At 40.2% G+C, this 13534-nt stretch overlaps 1 protein-coding gene across 11 annotated transcripts in view; it reads left to right on the forward strand.

Annotated features, from left to right (window-relative positions):
• AOPEP (aminopeptidase O (putative)) overlaps positions 1-13534 on the forward strand; it is a 196330-nt gene that overhangs the window by 83655 nt on the left and 99141 nt on the right. For all 11 annotated transcript variants that reach the window (XR_015946220.1, XR_004691556.3, XR_015946224.1 and 8 more), the window contains 2 exons: positions 2239-2282; positions 10567-10627. Coding sequence is in view for 5 of the 11 variants with exons in the window: in XM_060280102.2 (XP_060136085.1) it covers positions 2239-2282; positions 10567-10627 (105 nt within the window). In the remaining 6 variants the exon portion in view is untranslated. The remainder of the gene's footprint in view (positions 1-2238; positions 2283-10566; positions 10628-13534) is intronic.

Genomic DNA, 13534 nt, shown 5'->3' on the forward strand with positions numbered 1-13534 from the left:
TAATAATATGCCAATTCCAAACATTCCGTTCTATGTTCCAAAGTTTATGACACACTTTAATGTGACCCAAAAAAACAAGTCAGAATTTGTGTATGTATATGTAGGGCTCTGCAGATAGAAGACTTAATTATTAATGATGGGAGGAGGGTGTTCCCACGGTCTAGGAGCAGGTTTACTCCAACTGCTCTAATAGCACCCCAAAGTTCACCCCTTTACTTGCTTCCATAAAAGTGAAAAAGTTGGCATGTACCACACGTAGAAACATTGTGGTAGGGAAACCAAATGTACGCCTCGGGAGTTCTGTAACCCCTTGGGTCCTTGCAATATGCAAACACTCTCTTTACTGCTTCATACATTCCTCCTGCATCCCTATCACATGATCTCCTGCTCTCTCCCAAAGAGCCCTTCAACACACACTAATTTGGAGGGGCAGGAGCTGCAGAGGAAGAGGAAATATTCAAAAATCATGTTCCTTGCCTATTCCACTGATGAAAGCCACTCAATCAAAGAGCCTTCCATCATTGAGCAGCAGCACTGATTTCAACCCAATAACAATACAATAAACAAATTACATATTTGACTACACAATAAGAATAGGCGGATTGCATCCCTTTGTGGTGGGGATAGTGAAATTGTGTTTGTCTAGATATAAATATTTGTTTTGGATAGTGCAATTTTGAATATGCACACACAATATAAATATAGTAATATACAGTAGGTGTCTTTGTAATTGTTCTCTCTGTGGTGGTTAAAAAAGGCTGCTCATGAGGCCAGAGGAACATCGCCTGGCCATTTCCACCTGGCCTAGGAGGCGGGGCCCAGACTCTTAAAAACATAAAGCAGTATAGAAAATGAAAATAAAATAAATAAAATATTGACACTTAAGCTTTTGAAATGTAAATTATTTATACAAGTGGGACTTGCAACAAAATGTTGCATTGTGGTGTGTTTCCGCTCGAGGTTGTAGCAAGTTATCCTGTCCCTCTTCTAAGTCACTACATCCCTCTCTGTCATCCCAAGTTCTACATTTTCTTACCCTTCAGCAGTCAGTCAGCATTTGAAGGCTGTTGAGCACATTGAGTCCTTACTGGGCAGTTTTGGCATTTTGTCTTTTTAAAATATATTTGTGAGTCGAGGACCCGCCACCCGCATGGGAATAAATAAGACACAAGGACACAAGTATTTTAGGTTAATGGGCTAAATAAGGCCACAGCTTTATTGGTTACAGCATGTGAGAGGTATTGGCTTTAGGCACTGGATCAAACAAGCTCAGTGGGGGGGTCATTCAAGGGTTACAGCCAGTGGGAGGAGCTTGTTGATGCAAATACAACTGGAAGCTTCACCAGAAGTCACCGGGGGCACCAGCAGGGCATCGGACAGGATCCATGACTGCCGGATTCCTTTAACGGAATACCCAAACAAGGGGAGAGGTAGGTGATGGCCACAACCTCCCCTCCAACACACCGCACATATTCCAATGCCTAACCGCCAATACCAGGAAAGTTGTGACAATTTGCTACGAGGTAGGCGAAACCAAGAGGCTTGTGCCAATTTGCCAAATGGAAAAAAAAATCGTAACAGGCCCCTTGGGCAACCAAGGCAACCAACCAAAGTCCATATCAAGGTCAAAAGCATAGACTGATCTAAAGGGAGGGTGGGCAGGTGATCCGAAGAAAGCAGGAAGCTGAATGAGGTCTCAGCGCTGCTGTGGCCCCTTAAATGCGGCTAAACCCGCCCCCAAGCCAGCCCTATTGGTTGGCGGAAGGGGCTTGGCATGGCAGCAGGGAAAGGCTGATGCAGGGGGCCGAACACGCCCCCCTGCTGACACGGGAGCTGGCTCCCGCTCACAACTCCTCCCCTCTGGGAGGAGGAGAGGTCACATCAAATGATGGTGTTAAATAGGTATGCAAATCATGGTGTTTCCCCAAACCAACTTGGAGCTGTAGTGGCTGCAGAAGGATAGGCACCCACACCTGAAGTTTGGAAATAGAGGGAATGATCCACCCAGCACAAGTATGTTTGTTTCTTACTTATGACTTATTTTGTTCCTGTATTTCGTCTTCTTAATTTTCTAGTTGCCATTGCTAGTGTTCTGATCTCTTGTGATAGCTGTCTGTAAGCCTTGACATTATATCCACGTCTATTTTAAATGTTGTAAAACAGAATAAACAGTTAAAGTATTAAGTGTATATTTTTAAATTCATGTTATTAAACTGTGGTCTTTTGTTACTCTTCCAGGATTTTCTTCATTTATTACTGGAGGACATCCCACAGCTAAAACGGTAGGTCGGAATCAGCCTGAGAAAGACAAAGAACATAATGGGTACGGTGTATATTCAAAAAGGGTTTTGTCTCCAGAATCTTTGCAGATGAAAAGCTTGTATATAAATCTTCCATCAACTTATACACAGACAACAAAATTTAATGGGTGGAATTCAGCGCTATGCTATTATAGATAGCATGCACAGACATATCAGCATATCAGCTTGCCAAATGGAACAATTAGCCTTCCCCCTTGTGCATTTTTGCCCTTGTGCCAAATTTGGGGAGTGGGCAAAGGAGGGAGAGGGGAGTCCCTGTTGGGCAAGTAGAAGCTATGAAGGGGTTTGTTAGGTGACTTCTGCCCAATGTGTTTGTCATGTCTCCTATCTGATAAAATAAACAAGGGTATTTATTTATTTAGTATGTATACTGCCCTTCATTTGCAGATCTCATTTATAGCCCCTCCCAAGAGCTTACAGTGAACTGCACAAACATTGTGGATGAATTCCTATACAGGTTTACTTGGGAGTAAAGCTATGGGACTTACTTCTGAGAAGATATGTATAGGATTTCACTATAAGCTTAATTAGTATTATTTGTTTTATAGGAAGAGAGAAATGTAGGCAAAGAGAAATCATGGAAAGCATTTGATATTCTAAAACTGGAATTAGTTTGTAGTTCTTTGATTTTAAAACACTTTCACAATTCTATGGAAACGTCTAGCCTCACTAACACATAAGCAGGATATCAGAGTGATATCAGCTAATTCTTTTCATTAGGAAATCTTTTTCATATTCTTTATAACATAACTGATATTCAATGGTTTGGTTTAACCGTTTTATCATAAAGCAGACTGCTGGATCACCAACAGTCATGTGTGGTATATTTATTCTACTATTAATTTGTTTCTGCTAGGATGTTTGACTATATTGTGGAAGCTTTTGTTGTGAAGCCTTGGTTTATAAAATAAACATTTTGTGAAAAACCTAAATTATTGAAATAATATGGATATCTAACCCCCAATGTTTGGGGGGGGGGAATCGAGATACCTAGTTAATTAGTATGTTTTGATTTTATTGATGTTCTTAGATCTTTGAATAAACTTGATTCTCCTATTTCTTATTTGTATCAATTTTGATTTAAAATTGGAGGCCAGGTTGGGATCTAAGAATGTGCCAGAAACATTTTAATTTTAAATAAGAAGGTTGTAATAGCTGTTTATTCAACTTCCCCCTTAAGAAAGTATGGAGAAGTTTTTAGTTTTATGATAATTTACTGTATAGCCGTGAATATACTATGCTGCCAGCTTTATATATGGTAAAAAGATACAGTGTGATGCCAAGAGCAACAGAACATGATGTTTGTCTAAAACCACACTTTCACCTGCTCCCTGTAGTGGCAACCGTATTTTCCCACTCATTTCTAAACACATTTCATTTGCTAGTATAATATGGGAGAAGAGTTATACTTTGTCCATCTGAAATGAAGTATGTGCATAATAACCAAATATTGTCGCTACTGGAATGTATTCACATATTTAAAAATATTGGTCAGTATTCAAAAAGCCATGCAACTAGTTCTGTGAGCCAAAGGGAACTTTGGACTTGGAGTTCTTGTTTTGTGTTTTTGGTAACACCAAGCCATTATGCTTCATGGCAAGCTTCTTCTGAAATCAAGGGGTGTTTCAAAACCAGCTCGTGATAGATACTGCATTGGCGGACATTGTTCAAAGGAAACTGTCAAAAATTCCACTGGACTGGTGTGAAATTTTTGTATGAGCTTAAGCAGTTTTTGGGATCCTAGCCAGTATATTTATTCAGTCTTTTCCAATACTGAAGCTAGGAAATGTGTTTTTCTTGGAAGGGACAACACATTCCCAGTTTCCTTTCTTTTTTCAATATGCATCTGCGATCATTTTGCATCATATTCCTAAGATGACCATGAATTTTGGCAAACCTTGTCCTAAATTCAACAGTTCACCATTACTGTGGTCCCCAGCAATCACATTATGTGTTGTAAGTGTAAGGGAAATATCTAGACCACTTAATGTTTATACAATGAATGCTGTTGCATTGTGGATCTGCTTATACAGGGCACACTAATTATTTTATGTGGCTTATTCTTTTGGCATAAAGTTGTTCTTCTAATATTGGATATCTGAATCAATAAAGTGAAACCAAAGAGATTATATAGAGCCATACACCAACTGCAGTTATTTTTGCATTGTTGGCTTGCACTGAATTGGCTGCATTCAAGTGCAATGAAACTACATATACAGGTGAAACTCGGAAAATTAGAATATCGTCAAAAAGTGCATTCATTTCAGTAATGCAACTTATTATTTTTTATTTTTCTTTCAATTTTTACAAATGGTTTCTTTTGGAATTTCACAGTAATAAAAGAAATAGTTACAATAATACAAAAATAAACATTGCTACTACATTTCATTAATTACATTCCATTTATTGACCTGCCTAACGACAAATAATTACAATTACAACAAATAAAGGCTTGACATATCTTGCTTTGCATGTCATACATCTATCTCATATATTGGTTTCACCTTTTAAGTTGTGTTACTGAAATAAATGCACTTTTCGACGATATTCTCATTTTCCGAGTTTCACCTGTATATATCAGGGTTCAGCAAACTTTTTCAAACTTTTTGTCCCTCAGACCTTGGGGGGGGGGGCGGACTATATTTTGGGGAAAAATATGAACAAATTCCCATGCCACACAAATAACCCAGAGATGCATTTTAAATAAAAGGACACATTCCACTCATGTAAAAACACCAGGCAGGCCCCACAAATAACCCAGAGATGCATTTTAAATAAAAGGACACATTCCACTCATGTAAAAACATGCTGATTCCTGGACCGTCCGCGGGCCAGATTTAGGAGGCGATTGGGCCGCATCCGGCCCCCGGGCCTTAGTTGGGGGACCCCTAGTATATATCTTCATATACCTATATGCTTATATACATTTAACAAGGGTTGCTGATCCTTGACAAGTGTACTGATCCATGCACTGGCAACTGTAAAGCAGTGGGGCCTATGCTCTGCAGCACCGTCCCAGCCCCGGAACACAACACAACCTCAGCATTGGCTGCAACCAGCTGATAGAGAAAGGACATCTCCTTGATATATGGAGCTGCATTGGCTGGATGTTTGGCAGAGGGATGTTTGGTGGCATGCACCAGGCCTGCCAATGTAGCCTGTCTGTGCTGGGCACCTTCAAGCTCTATGGATTCACTGGGTGCTATGCTGCTCATTTCGGTAGATCTTACCCCTTTAGTTCTGTACAACTTGTGCAGCTTGTTAGTTTCACTTTAATTTCCGAGCACAATTCAAAGTGTTGGTGCTGACCTTTAAAGCCCTAAACGGCCTCGGTCCAGTATACCTTAAGGAGCGTCTCCATCCCCATCGTTCTACCTGGACACTGAGGTCCAGAGCCGAGGGCCTTCTGGTGGTTCACTCACTGCGAGAAGCCAAGTTACAGTGAACCAGGCAGAGGGCCTTCTCGTAGTGGTACCCACGCTGTGGAATGCCCTCCCACCAGATGTGAAAGAGAAGACTAACTACCAGACTTTTAGAAGACATCTGAAGGCAGCCCTGTTTAGGGAAGCTTTTAATGTTTGATGGATTACTGTATTTTAATATTTTGTTGGAAGTTGCCCAGAGTGGCTAGGGAAGCCCAGCCAGATGGGCGGGGTATAACTAAATTATTATTATTACTATTACTATTACTATTACTATTACTATTACTATTACTATTATTGGGACCCAGGTGGCGCTGTGGTTTAAATCACAGAGTCTAGGGCTTGCTGATCAGAAGGTCGGTGGTTCGAATCCCTGTCTGCGGACAAACGCTGGCTCCCTCAGCCTATAGAGCGAGATGAGCACCGCAACCCCAGAGTCGGACACGACTGGACCTGATGGTCAGGGGCCCCTTTACCTTTACCTATTATTATTATTATTATTATTATTATTATTATTATTATCATTATTATTATTATCATCATCATCATCATCTTACATCTGCTCTTGGCAAAAATGGTAAACAAATAGTGTCAAGTTATTACTTTTAACTTCGAAATGTTACCTTCAGATTATGTTCTTATTGCTCAGAATAACTGTAAAATGGGCATCTCAAGGTATTAGTAGTTAACAAAAGCCATTTCAAAATATGTTTCACATACAGATAGCATATACTTCCTGCATAAAAGGTATCATGAGACTTAAATATTAAAAATTCTACACCTAAACCAACTAATAATTCAGTGCTCTGTGTAAATATGGAAGGAATGTTTTCTGCCTTGTGAGAAATTTTATAAAAGGTGGAATATAAAACAACAACAACAATTGTTTAATTAAATTTGTATACTGCCCTTCATCCAAAGATCCCATGGTGGTTCACAACAGAAAAATACAAAATGCAAATGCAAATAAAGAAATAAAGTTTGATCTATAGTCTATGTGCTTACGTTCATCTTTAAATACAATAATTTCCATAGCAATCAGACATGCGTGGTTGTAATTTCCTGACATTTTTGTATTCCGAGGATGCCTAAGTGTTTTTTCTAGGATACTTTAAGGCACATGATCTGATGGGGAAAGGCTAGTGTTGAAAGAAAACTCTATAACTGAGGCAACCAGTGTTCTTAGTCAGTGGGTTGCCTCCATGGTTCAGCTGAAGTTCATTCACCTCACTAGAAATTTCTGAGCCATTTCTGCCTTCGCATGAACATGCCTTGAAAGAAAACTTTTTGCACTGCTTATGAATTTTACTTTTGTATTTCCAGAATTTTATCACAACAGTGGATGGGTGTAGTTGCTCTTCTCTTCCTATTTTCTCTATTCAAAGCATTTGTTTTAGCTATTAATAAAGTATGACTCTTGCCTGTTTTCTAAGTTATAAAACATAACATGCTATGTCAATATTGAAATATTTTCTGCTTGTAAGCCAGCATTTGTGTATTTGGCTATACAGTACTGTATTTCTCTATCAGTCTTAAGATGGCTTAGTGTCACAACTTATTCAAAGCAATCTTGGCAATTATTGTTTTTTTGTGGATTTTCAGAATCTTTAGACTCCTTCACAGGGCTGTTATTTTAATGCAATCCTCGGAAATGTACAAAATGGTTTATGTTTGCATGTAGATACAGCCTTTATATAGGAATTATGGCTTCATTTTTTCCAAGGCTTTTCACGGAAGTCAGTTATTTGGCTGCTTCCTTTCATGCAAGTTGAGACACTCATATTATTATTATTATTATTGTCAAATCCTCTTACCTAATGCAGACCTCTGTGCCATATCCCATTATATTCTGAAGCATCACCCAGCCCTTGGGCAGCAGTTTTTAGGGTGAGCAGTAGACTTTAGTGAGTAGGGGGATTGGTGACAATCAGTGCCTTGACTAGTGTGAGCAAAAGTGCTTTCCTTTAAGTCAAAGCCACTATTGGATATAACACTTTGTATTTGGCACATTGGTTGGATCCAGGGGGAGCTTCTTCCATTTGAGGAACGTGATTTCTTTGCCTCAGTTGTACAAAACACACAAATTCATTATTCTTTGTTAACAGAACCTTCTTCAGAGGCTCGCTTAAATTAGGCAGGTAGGCAGCCGTGTTGGTCTGACGTAGTCGAAACAAAATAAAAAAAATTCCTTCCAGTGGCACCTTTCTCCTAAGTTGTGTTACTCTTGTTGCATCTGGTTAATGGACAATCTAAGTGTCTGGGAAAGTGCTGAGTTTATAAGCAAATGTTAAATTACAGCTCCTTTGACATTCCAGGAAATGCTTTTTACTTTTAGCTTGCCTTCTTATCTAAATATTTATGAGGAGACAAGGTATTCCCTGCACTGAAAAATCTTAAGAGAAGAGATACAGAACCAAGTTGCCCTGGATGTTGGCTGCCTTTTTAACTTGGTCCGTGTCATCTCACTTGCAGATTTATCACCTGCCCTGAACTTCCCTTTCCTTGTGGGACTCTGCATTATTCCCATTTTTAGGTGTAAAAAGTGCCATGCTACCTTATAATGTAGCTTGGTAAAGCTAAAAGCAACATACAAAAACATGTTTTTACAGGTTCAATTGTCATAGTGTATAGGTCGTCTTCTTCTTTGGTGATCACTCATAGCCGAGCAAAGATTGCCTTCCATAAACACGGTTTTAACAATGGGTCTGTAAGTGACTGTGGAGGCCAATTCTGGATCCACACATCCTTCCACAGTGGGGACATTGGTTTCTAGGCGGGAGTTGATCACGGTGTGGATTTGCCAAGCGTGCCTTCCTCTTAGCACGTTTCTCCCTTGCGTCCTGAGATCGAGTTTCTTCAAAGCCCATGACACCTTTAGTAAAAGCTGTTCTCCAACTGGAGTGCTCGCAGGCCAGTGTTTCCCAGTTGTCAGTGTTTATACTACATTTTAAAAGATTTGCCTTGAGATAGTCTTTAAACCCCTTTTGTTGACCACCAGCATTACACTTTCCATTTTAAGTTTGGAATAGAGTAGTTGCTTTGGAAGATGATCATCAGGCATCCGGGACCCCTGACCATTAGGTCCAGTCATGACCGACTCTGGGATTGCGGCGCTCATCCCGTGTTATTGGCCGAGGGAGCTGGCGTACGGCTTCCAGGTCATGTGGCCAGCATGACAAAGCCACTTCTGGCGAACCAGAGCAGCACACGGAAATGCTGTTTACCTTCCTGCTGTAGCGGTACTAAATATCTACTTGCACTTTGATGTGCTTTCGAACTGCTAGGTTGGCAGGAGCTGGGACCGAGCAACGGGAGCTCACCCCATTGCAGGGATTCGAACCGCCAACCTTCTGATCGGCATTCCCTAGGCTCTGTGGTTTAACCCACAGCGCCACCTGCGTCATAGTGTATACTTTGTGGCAAACATGGGTTCGTTGCTATATGACAGCGATGACCAAACTCGGCCCTCCAGCTGTTTTGGGACTACAACTCCCATCATCCCTAGCTAACAGGACCAGTGATCAGGGATGATGGGAATTGTAGTCCCAAAACAGCTGGAGGGCCAAGTTTGGCCACCACTGCTATATGATGTGTGAACAGTGGAAGGAACATTGAAAGCTAATTACAGTTTTTAAATTCTGTCAGTTTATCTCTTCATTGCCTTCCCTTGCCTGCTTTTGTCCAATCTGCAGGGGACATGTATCTCAGAAATGCAGTTGAGGGACAGAAGTGCAGTGAAGAAGCAGGGGAGAAGCTAAGCACCAATTACCCACCACTGACATGCCCTCCCCACCATTTTTTAGATGTTCAGCAGAGAGCTAGGTTCCCTGGCCTTGGCCTTTTGTCAAATGCCTAATTCAACCCAAAGTCGTCTTTCCCCCCTGCTATTTCAGCTCCTTACCCATGTATCTTAGAAGGCAATCGAAGTATGAAATTAACTAGAGCAGGAGCTTCTGGTCTTGTCAGTTCCCATCCAGTGAACTTATCCTTTTAAGAACTAAAATCATATTATTGCAAAAAAATATTTTTTCATGGTGAGGTGTGCTACTCATTGTGGACAATATTCAGTGCCCACGGTACAGGAAAATGTAAACATTTGCTAATCATATTTCTCAGAACTTGTTTCTGCTTTTCTATAGCACAGTTAGAAATATTATGAAAATTGGGGGGGGCGGGGATTGATCACACAATGGTGGAGAAGAATATCAGCAGTTATTTCTAATATGTTATCTGAACCTATTTTTATTCCGAGTGTAAATATGGAAGCCTTTGCCATTTTCAGGCTGTTATGCTTCAAAGGTGCATTCTGCATTTGCTTGGAATAATTGATGTGATATAGGGGTGTATTTGGCCAGCACACAAGATTATTATTTTAGAGTCTAAACCTAAAGCTATTGAGATTGGATTAATTAGTCTCAGGCAGTTTTTTTACTGCCCATTTCTGATTTTCACTTAAACAGATCCTCATTCCTTTCCACTCTTCTTGCAAACTAAAGAGGAAAAGCCACACAAAAAGAAGTGCAGAACACCTGTCCATTCTTTCCAAATGTTTCATCAGTGCATTTGAGCTTCTTAAACATATGTTGTCAGCTTCCATAACCACTGAATGCATCACTCGTTTTTACGTGTACAGTCCAATCTGCTTTTCATTTTCAGGTGTCATGATCTCAGACATTAGTAATTAGAAAGGAAAAAAACCAGGCTCAAAACAGTTTTAGATATCACTGTTTAGATTGCAAACTTCGTTTCTAACAAAGTTGTTGTTTAATGACATATTTTATGTATGTTCCATGAATAAGGTTAATTTTTAATTTTCTTGGAAGGTATGGCCTGTCAGTTGAAAACATTTTCCAGAAGTGGCTTGACTGCACAGGAATCCCAAAGGTAAATGCAAAATATCTGTTCTGAATAGGATCCAGATTATGAATTTGTTGAGCATGTTTTTCAAATTACTGTTTGTATGGTAACAGGTATGGAATAAAATAAAAACCCAGGTTTAATGATATCCACTCTAAGTCTTTAGGCTGCACACATATGGGAATCCATTTTTATCAGTTGCAGATTTCATTTTCTGTCTTCCTCAAAGAGATCCCGCCAAGAGGAAAATCTCTTAAACCTTATTTTATTACTAAACATACTATTCACTAGAAACTGTTCAGTTGCAGTATTGTAGTGATGCTTCACATCTTGTTTTAAAAAGAGGAAGGTATCAGTTTTGTGGATTACGTTTGCCAAAGATGGGGGAAATTAAAGATTTGTTAAATTTTAAATTTATTGACTGTTTTGTCTGTAGTGAGGGTTGTTAAATGGTGTGCAACCTTTCTGAACATTGTACTAAGTACAGAAAGTTTTGTGTAAGTCTCCAAAATTCTTATTAGAAAATTGACTTCTCAAGCAGTATGTGGTAGTAAGATATCAATTATATACAGGATACCCAACCACCTGTGCTCTGCTAGATCAGGAATTGCTTATGCAAATGGATGTTGTGCTTATGGTTCCTGATTTTAACTCCCTTATCCAGCACCAGATGCTTTTTATGTGGTTCCCATTGCTGGACTGGGAATTCCATACACACCCTTTAGCAGATTTCTGACATTGTCAGCTTTGACAGAACCAATCAAAGAATTGAAACCGCTGAACAAGTGATTGACAATGTCTCATCTGACAGCATCAGCCAACTGGTGGGTGGGTAGGTACATCAGCCAACTGGTGGGTAGGTAGAGCCAGTGTGGTATAGTGGTTAAGAGCGGTAGACTCATAATCTGGGGAACCGGGTTCGTGTCTCTGCTCCTTCACATGCAGCTGCTGGGTGACCTTGGGCTAGTTACACTTCTTCGAAGTCTCTCAGCCCCACTCACCTCACAGAGTGTTTGCTGTGGGGGAGGAAGGGAAAGGAGAATGTTAGCCGCTTTGAGACTCCTTTGGGTAGTGATAAAGCGGGATATCAAATCCAAACTACTTCTTCTTCTTCTTCTTCTTCTTCTTCTTCTTCTTCTTCTTCTTCTTCTTCTTCTTCTTCTTCTTCTTCTTCTTCTTCTTCTTCTTCTTCATATAGATTAGTTTTGGAACTGAACTATCTCTGAGGTCTTTCAAACAGGTTTTAAATACTCATTTCTTTATTGTGATATTTGGGGAGCAGAGGATGCTGGATGTTGGGCTGTAATTATAAATAGACTCTTTAGTCTTATACTGTGTATATATATGTAATTTGATACTTGCTTGTTTTATATACCAGAGAATAACGTATCTAGGCAGTGAACCTAACACATCCATAAAACAGCATAAAAATACTTAACATTTGGACAGCGAGCAACAATAATATGTGTATTAAGCTATACTGTACATCAGAAAGGGCTCGTGTAAACAGAAGGGCTTTAAAAGGCATTCAAAACAAAGTACAGATGGTGCTTGCTTAATATTGTATTGTCTGTCTGTCTGTCTGTTTGTTTGTTTATCAGGTTTATCACCTGCCCTTCAACATAAGGTCCTAGGGCAGGTTACAATAATAGGATATACAGCTATAAAACCACTGCAATGACAAAATATCTAAAACCATTCCAAATGGAACAAGAACAATTCATAGTCAAGGATTTCCACAACTCAGGCACAGGAACACCCCAAACCGGACTGGTATATTTAACACCCCAAGCCAGACTAGTATATATGGGGCAAAGGGGGTCCCAAGCTGTTCATGGCTTTATACACTAAGACCTTGAATTTGGCTTGGTGACACATAGGTAGACAGAGCCTTAAGACAAGGTGTTATATGCACTTGGTAGGAAGTCTGCACCAGCAGTTGGGCTGCTGCATTCAGCACTGATTGCTGCTTCAGGATCAAAAACAGGAGAAGCCCCATAGAGTACACTGCAGTACAAAGCAACCCCAATCAGAACCAGAACCAGAATTTGTCTTATCTCCTGGATTTAGGAACCACTTACAGGCTTTCCTCCTTACCAGGATTCAAGCTCAGTTTATTATAGGCTGTTATGAAGCCCACCCAGGCTTGCACAGCCTCACTTGAGTCAGATGTTAAATGTTTAATCATATATTTATTTGTAAATTGCTTTGAGAGGCAGGCTTGCCTGATAAAGAGATATAGAAGCCTTTTAAATAAATAAAGTAGCAATCACCAACCTCCAGATGTTTGAGACTACAACTCCCATCGTCCCTGACTGTTGGCTATGCTGGCTAGGTATGATGAGAGTTGTAATCCTAAACATCTATAGGGCACCAGGTTGGGGAAATCTGCTGTAGATAGCTGCATGGTGCCTACTGTTTTGTGCATGCATCTCTAAATTAGTACATTTATATACAGTGGTTACTTTTATATTTCTAGCTACATAATTGTAGATCCTGCACAATGCATAGATCCTACTTTGCGTGCAAGGGCCCCAGGTGCATTTTTCTGGTCCCAGCCTCACAAAGCGTCTCAAGGCTCACGTTGCGTTGGCGGTGACAGCTGGTGTGGTAAACCACACCACACTGCTGGTTGAGGGGGCAAAGAAGGAGAGAAGAGCATAACCTGAAGAGGAGGAAGGGTGCAGAGTTCAGAGGCCTCACTCTGAGCTCACACGAGCTCTTTAATCCCTTCATCACCTAATGAAGAGTCTCCCTTCAAAAGTTTATTTTGTCTTCAATGTAAGCAAGCACCATCAAAGCTCCTCACAAACATCCAATATATGGGACCATTTAATATTCTGCGAATACTAGGTGCTACAGCATTAGCAAATCTAAGTAGCATCAGTAATATGGATGGAAACCACTGAGAGCCCCGTGTAAGAGCAGTTTGGG

The sequence above is a fragment of the Zootoca vivipara genome, chromosome 10, assembly GCF_965207765.1.
Source record: "Zootoca vivipara chromosome 10, rZooViv2.hap1.1, whole genome shotgun sequence".
NCBI classification, from domain to species: domain Eukaryota; kingdom Metazoa; phylum Chordata; class Lepidosauria; order Squamata; family Lacertidae; genus Zootoca; species Zootoca vivipara.